General features: G+C 37.5%; 1 protein-coding gene across 1 annotated transcript; it reads right to left on the bottom strand.

Annotated features, from left to right (window-relative positions):
* Positions 1 to 602: 602 nt before the first annotated feature.
* LOC133516280 (uncharacterized) lies at positions 603 to 13,649 on the bottom strand. Its single transcript, XM_061849119.1, has 11 exons — positions 12,566 to 13,649; positions 12,033 to 12,166; positions 11,194 to 11,323; positions 7,639 to 7,804; positions 6,403 to 6,583; positions 5,883 to 6,000; positions 5,193 to 5,313; positions 4,827 to 4,946; positions 4,267 to 4,555; positions 2,792 to 2,909; positions 603 to 1,620 (listed from the first exon to the last, which is right to left on the bottom strand). Exons 1-11 carry the CDS (start codon positions 13,337 to 13,339, stop codon positions 1,366 to 1,368), a joined length of 2,406 nt encoding a protein of 801 aa, XP_061705103.1. The 5' UTR covers positions 13,340 to 13,649; the 3' UTR covers positions 603 to 1,365.
* Positions 13,650 to 13,662: the final 13 nt, after the last annotated feature.

The raw sequence follows: 13,662 nt of genomic DNA, 5'->3' as shown, positions 1-13,662 counted from the left end.
GAAGTTAGCCTTTGAGATTCAATAATCTAGGTACAGTGATTTTAAGTAGATAGAAAAGAAAATGAAGTAAATACAAGGTATAAGACAAGTGTATACATTGGATTACATTCTTGGTTGTGCGAGTATGGGGAGTAATGGAAGTAAATTAGTGTGTTTATCATTTTTGCCATTTCTCATATGAACTCCCTAAGACAATAATTCTAGCAGTGTGTACCAGTACAGTACATTTCAACTTTGTCATAGCCCTGTATATAATAATGTTCACTAAAACTAATTGACATTTCCACACTTGCTTTACAGGAGCAAGTATATGTTCAAACATCGTACATACTTCGTAACGCCAATCTCGCTATCAATACATTTTATCGCTATTTAAAAAATTGCTTAATTTTTATCACAAATGAGTGGATAAAAAATTGATTTCATAATTATGGAGCACTGTACAGTTACTTATTTCTTTATCTTGGTACCACACAATTTAAGACTTGTGCGATTTTCCAAAGGATTATATGATTTTCTTAGAACTAATTGAAGTAAATGTCATATTGACTAACTTCACTGGAATAGCATCAGTTAACCTAGTGTGATTGCTTTTAATTAGAGCTTGTATTAATTCAATTGGAGTGGATAGCTGCTATTATACATAGCTCACGCGAATAGAGGTTGTAAAAAATACCTATAGGAATGTAATAACATAGACCTCAAAAATCATCGCGTAAACTTAGTCAGTCTCAAATATGGACGGCACGGAAAGTTAATAAATCATAATAAACCATTATAAAAGACAAACAAAAATATAAAGAAATATGTAAGTCTATAACCGAAAAAAGTAAGTACGGTAAGTAAAAATAAGTCAAGAATACGCGGATAATATTAGTATAAAAAATATTAACTAACTCTTAACTAAATGCATATAAAGTGACATTTAATACCACAAGTGAGATTCATTATAACTACATCAGTCTAATGTTTTATATGGACGGCGTTTACGCATCGGAAGTCAACATTATTTTATGTTTCTATAGAACAATCGGATACAATGTAAATATTAAAAATTCAAAAATAAAAGATTACAACTGGTAAAAATAATAAGAATATAACTATCAGGTAAATTTTATAGCTTTTAGACATAAATGAAAAATCGTGTACATATTAGACCTTATAATTATTTCGTATAAGGCTTTTTCCCGATCAAGATTTCAACTCCATGTCGATTTTTTTTAAATTAAACCTTTATGTGATAAAATGAAGGTCTCTTTGTGTGCCTACTTGTATACTCTTCGTACGTGTTGTACGATTTTAAAGGGCTTACCCAAATGGCTTTTATTTGTCCGCCGCAATAACTTTATACTTAAGTCAGTAACTTTACCTAAGTTTATAGACTAAATATAAGACGGCTAGCAGCACAGCGAAGCTGCTCTGTATCGCCGCCGCGTCCGCCAGCCTGCACTTGAACATGTCTATGCGCGTCTTCTTGTCCTCGATGACGTTCTGGAACTCCGCCTCCATGATCTGCCCGTCGTAGTACGTGATCTCGTCCTCGAACGGGTACTCGAAGCCTTGCAGACATTCGCACTTGTAGCCGCCGGCTTCGAAGCCGCGACCGAGGATTGGTACACACTGGAAGTTAAAAGTAAAGTTTATTTTTCAAGTAGTTTAGTTTGACGACCGGTTGGCCTAGTGGGTAGTGGCCTTGCCTACCCAAGTAGCAAAAACACGCTTACAACAGTCTCAAGACTACAAACTTATATTGATTTTATATGATGATATATACGATGGTATAAGCCCGGATTTGGGCACAAATTATAAGATTATTTATTTTAATATCGTTCTAATATCAGTCTAATTGAATGCTGTTTGCATTTACAGTAATCTGTCCAAAACTAATTAAAGCTCTCTCAGGCAAATATCGCTTTTACATAAGTATCTTGTAAGCCTAAATAAGCTTATTTTGATTTTTTGGAAGATCACACAGAGAGTTGAAACATTTTATTTGTAAAGTATAAGTGTACGAATAAAATTAACTGCAGCGTGACAAAAAAAGTGTAAATATTTATCAAACTGTTTATGAATTATGTTTAAATATAATAACGTGCTCGTTATTATCGCGTGTGTTCATGTTTTACGGTAAGTATTCACGTGGGAAAATATTATTTACTGTAAAGTAGACCCTGCTCTTATAAAGTGCGCAATCTGAAACTTTTTTGCTTGTTGGGTATGAAGTTGATAATGGTCCTGTGTTCAAATCCTGGTATCCGTGCTCATCACACGAATAAAGGGCAATTTGTGTAATAGTGTCCTATAATATTAATTTATTTATTTAAGTAGGCATACTACGTGCTTATGAATGTCAAATAAAGCTACGCCGGCTCTAACCCTACACCTCGGAGCCCGCGAAGAGAAGATTTAAAACCCTCCTAAATAGGAGGAGCGTATCTCAATATGGGACCGGCAGGAAACTCGACAGGCAACACAGTTTAAAAAAGATTCAATTTGACACTAATATTCCAAAAACCTACATTTCTTATGCTCTTTTTTTTCTTTCAATTAATAGGCTCTTTTTATATTCTATATAACTTCCATCAAATCGCAACAGCTTTGAGTCCGAGTGTTAAGAGACAAACAACAACCAGACGTGAGTGCGATTTTTAGACATCAATCTTATTTAGCTCCAATGATAGTCTCATTATATATATATATATATATATATATATATCTCTGAGACTATGTGAGATAATGACCTAAAAATAATTGGTAAAGATGATAATATATCAAAAAAATATAAACTTACATAAGAAGATAGCCTGTCACATTTATCAGTTCCCTTGAAGGCGTTGGGCACGTAGTACTTGTCAGGGCACTGGTTGATATCCAAGGACATCAGCTGCATTGTCACTGCCACTACACCCCTAAAAACAATAGACAACAGGTGAACAACTGCCGGTAACGCAAACTTGCTTCCGTTTTCAGACAACAAAAAAAAAGCTTAACTAATAAGCTAAACAATATTCTTTAATTTGCTTTATTTCTAACGTATATTGATGAAAATTACAGTCTATCCGAGTCAGAATGATGCTGCCTTATAGTAGTTTATGTGACTGCTACATAATAAAATGCATTAAAATACACGAGTGTGGGTTTAAGGAACGAACGAAGTGAGTTTCTTAAAAGGATCATACGAGTGTTTTAATGCCTAATTATGTACAGTTACATAGAATCAGAATCAGAATCATTTATTTTGCTAGAACATTACACAGATATTACAATTTGTCATGTCAGTAGATAGGTTACATGAATGCAAGTTCTGCCACACTTGGCATGCAAAACTTACACTAGGTAATACATTTAGCCTAAGTTTACGATAACATTAAATTACACTATTTTATCTACACACATATTATAAACTTTCTATGATATATTCACTAACCCAAATTACAGCCAACGTTAGGCATCGTTGCTCTCTTGGCGGAACTCGCGGACATGTTGTGGCGTCACCGAAATATTTTTATCGATCATTTTACTACAGTATATTATACTTTTGCTATAGTTACTTTAAAAACCAACAAAACATATTTATTTTATACTTCAAACTAATTAAAAGATAAACTGTACGTGAAATGGCGCTAAATGAAAACTATTTTCACGCATGTAACGCATTCGTAGTTTCTTTTAAATTCAGAGACAAACTAGAGTCGGGGGCCTATATCCGTATCATTCGATACAAATGAACATGTGAGATGTGTCAAAATTGTATGCAATTGACATTTCATTTCGAAGAAAAAGGCATCTTGACTGATATTAGAATAGAGATCAAAACTAATTGCTTTTTTTTTCAGAGATGTTCCAAATTTAAATGTCATAACCAAATCGATTTTGATGTAGTTATGAAGTAATTACAACATTATTAAGAAATTTGCTGTAATAAAACAGTTTATCTTAATGTTGGCCATTATTCACGGATTTTGAAGGCATCATAGAGGGTTCATGATGTGTAGATAAAATAATTATTAGCTATCAATGGCGTTTTATTAGGCAGGCCTCAGGTTTTTTATCCAATAGTCCAGTATTCGGTCCATCATTCTCCCCCAACAGTCTAGTGCAGTTTAGATTCTATTTAGACTGCTGTCATTGCCTGTTTTCATGTGACGGGCAAAGGCAATATCCACTCGATGTAACACGTTTCATTAAATTTACGACTATGTGTTGTCTTCGACATTGTAGTTCAACTTTATATAAACTATTACACAAAGTTGTTTAATAACTTACTTGAATTCCAATTTCACTTTAACACTGTCCCACCCAAAGAACGGCGCGGCATACGTGGTAACCCACTGCTTCAGATGGCCTTTACAGTCAAAGTAGGGCGTGGTCCAGTGGCCATGCTTCAGGTTAGCTGCCATATACGACGTTGGATATCTCTCGTAATGTTTCAAGTATTTTCCGAACTCGTCGTCGCGGATTTTCATTTTAAGGAAAAACTTCTCGAGATTGTCAAAGTTGGTTAACCAACGCTGTTTCAGGAATTGGAACCATGGTTGGTTTGTGTAGAGTTCCTCTGTAATTGTTGAGATATATTTAATACTTTGATACTGTGTAGGAAGTTATACCTAAAAGGTATCAAGTTCTGGAGTCATAGCAGTTGGTTACCTGACAGGTTGTATAACACACACATCACCATCACATTTACATGTACAGACGGCAAAACTAACCTTTCTAACCTTTGTGCCAAGCTAATAGTTTTGCTGACTGGACTCGGAAGATGTTTAAGGTAAAATTGGAAATGAACAAACTTTTTAAACATAATTTGGAACAAAGTAGGACCTTACCAGTCGTATTGAGTCGAGCAAGATCCTCAAGTTTGTATTTCCTAGTGTTGAGTTCAGTCTTGTAAGCAAATGGTGCGAAGAAAGTTCGATTTATGAATTTGTTTCTGTCCCAGAATACGCCTGCAAAAATAAGGAAGTTGAAAATTAAACTATATTTTTAGAACTGCTATGAATAGTATGAATATATATATATATATATATATAACGACCTCACAGCCTAATCGGTAGTGACCCTGCTTACGAAGCAGGTGGTCCTGGGCTAGGACCCTGGTAATGGCATTTATTTGTGTGTTTATCACAGATATTAGTTTCTAAGATTGCTTTGATATTTGAAATAGTCCAAAATTCACTATGATGAATGCTTACCGGCAGACCAAATCTTTGAGTCTCCGAGCACGAGAGCCAAGGTCTCGCCAATCATCTGGTCCTCAGTGAGCGGTTTGTCGGCGACGCGTGTGCCGCTGAACACCTCCATCGGGTCGGATATCTGCCGTGTTGGGTATACAACCGATTACTACTTCATTCTAATGAGGTTACGATAAATAGAAAATAAGGTCTTGCGGTTTTAATTTTTTTATGATATAGCCTCCTAATGCTCAAGGTCCTGTAGTAATTATTCAGTTAGATGAAAGTTAAATCATTTTCATTGCAACAGAGTTGCATGTTTTGTTACGTTCAATTTTCAAACAAAACTAAATCAACTCTATTCCTTATACTGTAAGTTCAAATGGCAGTGGTAAATTTTGGATATTTCATTTGTATGGCTGAAAAATTACGCGATTTTTATACATTATTAAATTATAGTAACGGGACTTAACAGCTCGAAAGATGTTTGAAAAATACTAAAAGTGACTGTGCTTACAGAACCATTTATGTTATGAAGCGGTATCGTACGCGTATTTTCATATTACGATAGTAAACTGGGCATGTCCGGGCAAAGACGTCCACTGACCCACACGGCCCACAGCCGAATATCAACCTTCGTGCATTACGACAAGGTTTACGATGACGCGCCGCACACAATTGGCGTGGCGTTCAAAGGGTTCAGCACGTTACCTGCAGGAACGCGCTGATGAAGTTGGCCAAGCGGACTGCCATCTTGGCCTGGTTCGCGAATTGTTCTTCTGCACCGTAAGCGATATCACCGTTCAAGAAGAGGTCTGACGGGTTGTATCTGCAAAATAAAATCGTAGTTGTATGTCTGTTCATATTTTTCCTTCCTGCCAAATCCCGGCACATTCACCAGATCTGTATGTTAAGTAAACCTGCATACTACAACTAAATTCAATGATTTGTATAATCTCCCATAGCAGGGTTATCCAGGGTACTGTTCATATACTAATAGAAATTATACAGGTCCATGTCCACTCGGAGTGGCAACTACGACTGGTTGCGACCATTGATGGAATATGACATGTAATATTTATAATATTATAAATAAATGACTATGACTATGGAATGTTACAATTTTTTACAAGATTCAAATTTCTTTGTCACTGGTGACGCGCCGCAATTCCAACCGTTTAAATAATATAAATCGTACCAACTTATTCCCTTTCATACATACGACACTTACAACGAGCAGTTGTGAGGCTGCACACCCCGTATGAAATTAAGCACTTCATACACGTTGGGGCGCTCGGTGTGCAGCGCGGCCGGGCCGGAGCTCGCGTTCACGTACTCGTAGTACTTGTCCAGGTACATGGCGCGGAGGAACGGCAGCGAACGCTCCCATTTCACGGGCAGTCGCTGGATCCCTGCCACAGATGATATACAAGTTACTATTGCAACATTTGCAACAGACTACTTAGCGCGGTTTCAGACTAACGTACCAGCGTGTAAGCTCGTATCAGACCAAATGTAAGGAAAAGTAACGCGCGCGTAAGCTCGTAATTTAACGACCGCGCAGAACTGTTCTTTTTGTTCTTTTGATCCTATCGGGCGCCCTAGGTATCGCTGGAGCGAAATGGTGAAGGCGGATCTGCGCGAGCTTCGAGTCGACAATTGGTGAGAGGTCGCACACACAGAACCGAGAAAAGTGGCGCTGTCTTGTGTCGGAGGCAAAGTCTCATTTTGGGTCGCTGAGCCAACGGAGTAAGTAAGTAAGTATGTGAAGCACAATTCTCGTATATACATTACTATACAAGTGCGAAAGTAGGAAATTCGCAACCAGTGGCGATAAATTAAAACACGGTCGAAGGGAGTGTTTTAACTCGACACATGTTGCGAATTACCTTTTCGCACGTGCATTGTACAACGTTTTACAGTACATATGGCCCTTTAAATTTTCGACATACGCACGTATACGAGTTACCGCAGGGCGGTAAAGTAGAACCATATGTAGTGTAAAATGATTTATTTAACTTTTTCGAAGTTAACTGTTAGCAATCGCGCGCGTAAATCTTGTGGTCTTGAAATTGTATAAAGAGTTATCGTCTTATGGTTCTTGCCTGAGCTCAGCTCTACTGAACTATAATAAATCATATTTAGAATTCCACTTTCTTGTACAGTCAGCATCAAAAGTAGCGGATCAAATAACGCTTCATAAGTATCTACCCTGTAACAGCTTAACAAAAAGTGGTGTCTTTAATATAGAACAACTAATACTGTAAAAGATATACTTTTGAACGCAAATTTTAGAAAATTATCTATTATCTATATTTGGAAAAGTTATCCGAAATATCAGATAATTTGGGCGCGTTGTTTCATCCGCTACTTTTGATGCTGACTGTTCTCAACTGAAACTTGTGAATAAGTATTCGCAGGGCACAGCCGTATGCTTCAAATTGATGTAAGAATAATAATGACTTACATCCAATAGGCAGACAGTCAAAGTTGTTAAAGTACTGGTCAGACGTGGCTCGTTCGACGATCTCGCCTAGATACGGGCGACGGACGATGCTCGGCAGGCGGTAGCCCGGCTTGCAGCGGCACTGGTAGCCGCCGCGGCGGAAACCCCAGCCGTGAATAGGCTCGCACTGTATTAATGAACACTAAGTTTAAAAAACCAGACAGTACATCATGAACAAAGGGTACTTTATTTTCTTAATATACTATATCTAAATATATCTAGATCCCTATTCCGAGGGATAGAGGTAAAAAACAAGTTATCTAGAGATGAATTAACACTTAAAATTTCTTCGTGAACAAAAAGAACTAACATTACTCTGGTTGTTTAGGTAATATACCACAACTACCACAAGCAAACTTTTTTGCAATACAATGATAAGGCAAAACGCGGTGCAGAAGCTCTGTCACAGTTTATGTACCTATATTTGTCTGTGTTGTGTGGTCCACCCAGTGCCGGATTAACCATTAAGCAAAATAAGTACTTGCTTAGGGCACCACGTGTAGGGGGGCACCAAAATCGTAGGAAAAAAAAACGCGCAGGCTGCATCAGCATCGCAGTCGTAGTGTAGTACTTATGTACACGAAACTTTTTGATACGTGTGAAAGTATCCATCTAATAACGAAGGATCGTAAGAGAGTGAGGACACGTAAGTACATCTCCAACCTTACGCGGAGGCCATCAAAGCTCATGGCCAAAAAATCTTGCCATCGGGCTTGTGGCTAACCGATTTTCGCGACGTAGAATACCGATTTTGTAGCGTATTTTGCTCTCTTGTACACCAGATGTATCGGCCAGGCCGAGTTGCTGCAGAGCCGCGATCCTGCGACCTAATTGTCAAAGTGTAATAAAGGGCCCTGCGAAGGCCGAAAAACAAAAGCATCTTATCAAGTTGCGCTTTCGAGTTAAGCCAAAGGCCGAGCAGTAGGAGGACCGTGATTACATAGGTTCGATTTCAAGCCACTCTTTTGCAGTTCGGCGTTAGGTCTTATGCGACGCCAGGCCTTCTACTTTATGCAAACTGGCTCACTTTCGCTTGGCCATGGATCCAAATCTATGCTGTCCTCTTTCGCAGCTGGGCTGCCTTGCTCACACCTCGCCATTGGTTGTAATATGATATCGCGCCGCGATCAGATGCTCCGGACGTCCAGCTATTCATACCTCGCCATTGGTCAAATTCAAGCCTTGTTTTCTTCCAGCTCGACCTTTGGCCCCATCTGTAAGCGCTGATTGAACGCTCCGCGCATTCAGCCTTAGACTTTGCCTTTAAAAACACCGATTTAAACCTTCACTATTTAGGCCAATCAAATTAGATCCAAAAATAGCGTTTTGAGGAATTAATTCCCAGTAAGCTGGAAATTGTTTTAATACATTTATTTGGTCCTAAATGCGTGTAATCCGAGTTTTCTCTATCCCAGGAGGTGTGCATACATACATTTTGGGATCCTTAGGAGATATTTTTTTCCTTTGGATTGCCAAACCACTCGATTTAGAAGGAACCCACTATCAATTACAATAGGACTTGGTGGATCAGACACTGGTAGCTAAGAATGCGTTTTAGAATAATTAACATAATTTTACCAAAAATAACCGGCCAAGAGCATGTCGGGCCACGCTCAGTGTAGGGTTCCGTAGTTACTCTTCCGTCACAATAAGCTAAACAGGAGCTTAAAGTATAGTAAATTGTTAACCAAGGGATGACACGGTACCTTTCACCCGAGTTAAACAAATAGGCAAATTTGCATAATCAGTACCTAATTAAAGTAAGTATTTTTACTATGAAGGGAAAACTTTTTGCTATAGCTCAAAAACAGCTAAACTGATCATGTCCGCTATACTTTTCATTTAATGTCTTTCTTAAGCTCTACTTCCACGATTTTTTTCATATTTTTTGGACCTATAGTTCAAAAGTTAGAGGGGGGGGGACACATTTTTTTTTCTTTCGGAGCGATTATCTCCGAATATATTCACTTTATCAAAAAATGTTTATTGAAAACCCCTATTAGTTTTGAAAGACCTTTCCAACGATACCCCACACTCTAGGGTTGAAGTGAAAAAAAAAATTCACCCCCACTTTACGTGTAGGGGAGGTACCCTAAAAAAAATTAAATTTTTAGATTTTATTGTACGACTTTGTCGGCTTTATTGATTTATATATCCATGCCAAATTTCAGCTTTCTAGCACTAACGACCACGGAGCAAAGCCTCGGACAGACAGACAGACAGACAGACGGACATGGCGAAACTATAAGGGTTCCGTTTTATGCCATTTGGCTACGGAACCCTAATAAAAAATGACTACCTTTTTTTACAATTTACTACGAATACATATTAAGGTACCTTAAATCAATCAATATATTTTATTGCAAGAATATAGTTAAATTACATTTCGGATCCTCAGATATCAATTTTAATAATACTCGTAATTTGAGCAAATTTTCCGTCGGCCGTACCGTTTTCGATTTACAAGCAAAAAAAACTGAAAAAGAGGAAACATTTATGCACACCTCCTGGAATGGAGTAAACTCGGATTACACATATTTTTAGGTCGAAAAAATCTAATTGTTTTGGCCTAATTGTGACACATTATTATTTAAGAAAACGAGACTTAATCCCGTTTGATTAAGTTCTAAAATTACGACCAACGTCAAAATAATGATGTCGACTTTACACAGTTTTCTCCGAGACAATGGGGACAACGCCGTCCTTGAAACGTCTTCTGGTCAGACGTCATTTTGAAACTTACCCTATTAAGTCCCGTATTCATAAACAATAATTTGCTATTTAAGATATTTGTGGCCATTGGTACTGGTTCTGACAAGAACCAATGGCCAATGGCTAAGTCCCTACTGAAGCTCGGCCTTTGCCCTCACATGAATGGGCTTCGCAGGAAAGCTCTAGAGGTTGCAAAACCCTGTGCGGAGTACGGCCTATGTCTTATGTCTTCGCTTACACTTGGACAATGGTTGGCTTGGCCTCCGGACTTATGCGAAGCACGGTCTTCGAATTTGCTTACACTTGACCTTACCTACTCTTGGAACATTACTGCTGCAGTACTGTCAATTTCCGTGATAAAATGATGTGACGGATTGAAAATTGTATTCTCAGCAGTAATGCGGCAATCAACGTCACTCAATTTACCAATAAAATTCAATGTAATCTTGATGAGGGGGCACCATGGTCTAGAAATGCTTAGGGCACCAAAATGTCTTAATCCGGCACTGGGTCCACCATTGCCAAGACCACTACCACCATAACTATGAGGTTTAGTGATGAGTAAGGGTTCCAAAAACCCTTCAGGTATGAAACCCTGTAAAGTAAATGGTTTATACCTACCCTATTAAAAATGTTTGTAAGTTGTTTAATAGATCATTAGTTACGTACCTACCATGTTATAAGAAGGTTTACAAAGCCACTCTATGATACACTCATCAACTGAACACAATGGATCATAACTATCATAAACCGTTTTGAGTGCCATTTCTGGATATCTGTAAGTTGAAACTTGTTTTGATTTACCTCTGTTGTTTCATTTTTGCATCTTGCTGTTGCTTTAAACCGGTTTGGCTTATCATTGCCCTGACTCTCAGGGCATTGGTTTATATCTATCCTGTCAAAGTCCATCTCCATCACTACAGCAGCCGTATATCTAAACAGTAAAAACAAATATCAAACTCAGTGCCAGCCAGGTCATCAATGTATCACCTTTCACCTAAGACCTTTTAAAATGTACCTACATATAATACATGTGCTAAGAAAATATTGCACAATTAGTATCTAAGCTAGCAAGCATGTAAACATAACATCATTAAGTCCATTATCATTGTAAATACCTGAACTATCCAATTCAGAGTTTAAATCTAAAAAAGGCCAATAGGCAGGTCTACACAGAGCGAGCATACATGCGAGGCAATTTCCTCAAGCACAAACCGGCCAGTGTAGATGTGCCTCGGCCAGTTTGTGCATGACGAAATTGCATCGCAGCGATGCTCGCTCTGAGTGGACCCGACTAATGTTATATTATTATTATTATTACATATTTTTTGGAACATTTAGGGTTTTATTTAATAAAAGACATACAGTTAATTTATTTAATTTAATTTTGTGTTTGATATCTTATTTAAGATAAGAAGAATTTATTAGCACAAATAGAACATAATACACAAATTAATACTTAAAAGAACAGAAGATTGCACTAATAGGTCTTCACTCAGCTTGATGTCACTAAGTGAGTCCTAAAAGGACACACTACGAGATTTAGTTATTAATTGATTGTTCCATTTATTTTTAATTGACAGACAATTTTAATATCTAAAATTTTTTAGATATTAGAGTAATTCTATTTAAGAAAGACTTACTTCGGATACTCAATGTGTCTGAATTGTGTGTGCCGAGGGAAGATATCTGCAACTGGGGAGACTGCGGCAACCAGCCACTTGTTTAGTCTTCCGCAGTCAAAGTAAGGGCGCGTCCAGTTCACAGGGCCTGGAACCTAATTCATAAACAAAAATACAGGTGATTAATTAGTTGTGATCAGAAATATGTGTTTCTTACTCTGTATGTTTAGTATGGTAGTTTAAGCCAAAATTAATTTTACCCTTTTAATGGTCAAATTGGATGTGTAATAAGCAAAAATATATTTTATTATAATGTATTTTTTTTAATGGCTGAGGGTAGGGAATCATGTTGACAGATAATGTTGTAAACTGTGGTGGAACGATGAGGGAGCTATGTTTGATGATGGGCAAAGAATAAAATTGAAATGAACAATGTTAATAACAATAATAGCCTACAATTAGAATTTAGAAGGATGAAAATTCTTATTTGATCTTATGCAAATTTGTTTAGCCAAATAGTTAAATTTGATTAAATGTTATTTTATAATACATACCTCATCATTACCAGGAGGTCCATGAAATGTAAATGTCTCATTAGTGTTATTTGCATATCTTATTTCAACCTGGTAGGTTGTTTTTGTGTCGTGTCGATCACCAACCCTATCAGGAAGCCACTTGCTGTACCATTCATTAGTGCGGTAAAAATCAGAAGTATAGTCTTTGGACAAACTCTCTGGATCAAATGCTCCCAGATCTTCAGCTATAAATGTATTCATGGTTGAGATCTTCTGTAGATGCACAGGATCATTAAAGTCATCAGATCTGTAGGCTCTAGGTGCAAACCTGGCCATGGTCTTATTGAAGAACCCTCTATATGACGACGTGTAGGACATATTCGGCGAGAAGTAGATAGAACTGGCGTTAATGTACGGATTTGCAGAAACATCTGCCACTGATGAAAGAAAGTAATACATCATGCCAGGATCGTATGTATCATTGATAGCCGGTCGGATAAACCTAGACTGAAGGATATAGCTCCAGAAAAACGCTCGATTCATTGCCATGTTGTGTAAATGAAGCATCGCCGTTCGGTTAGGGAAGACAGGGTTTATATTGATCTCTTTTACATCCGGATGATGCGAAACAGAGTCTGACGGAAGAAACAAATCATCAAGATGTGTGATATAGCAGTTATCTGCGGAAACCCTGTCCATTCTGCCTCTAATTTCATCGAAAGTATCTCTCAATTGCCACTCGTATTGGCCGGCCACACCCCATAACAAAGCACAGAGGGATATTAATAGCAAACTGCAGTTTATCTTCTCCATTTTCACTCTTACACTTAAAAAGCTAATTCACTGATAAATCAATACATTTTTATTGAAAAACTAGTCCAATATAATACAAAACTTTATAAAACAACTTAACCTAATAAACAAACTGCCTATAACCAAAGTAAATTGAAGTGAAGCTCAACTAAAGTAACTCAAGCTTGAATGGATAGTTTTAACGAGGTATTGAAAAAAACGCGTTATTTAGTGTCAAATTTCAAAAATAAATCGTTTACTCGTTTGTTCCGATTCTTTTAAAACACGCCGTCATGTTGATGACATGTTCACGATCAATATTATTGCACAATATTGGCTCTCTA

This window comes from Cydia pomonella, chromosome 3, assembly GCF_033807575.1.
Source record: "Cydia pomonella isolate Wapato2018A chromosome 3, ilCydPomo1, whole genome shotgun sequence".
Classification (NCBI taxonomy): Eukaryota; Metazoa; Arthropoda; class Insecta; order Lepidoptera; family Tortricidae; genus Cydia; species Cydia pomonella.
This window is presented reverse-complemented; position numbering and strand designations above follow the sequence as displayed.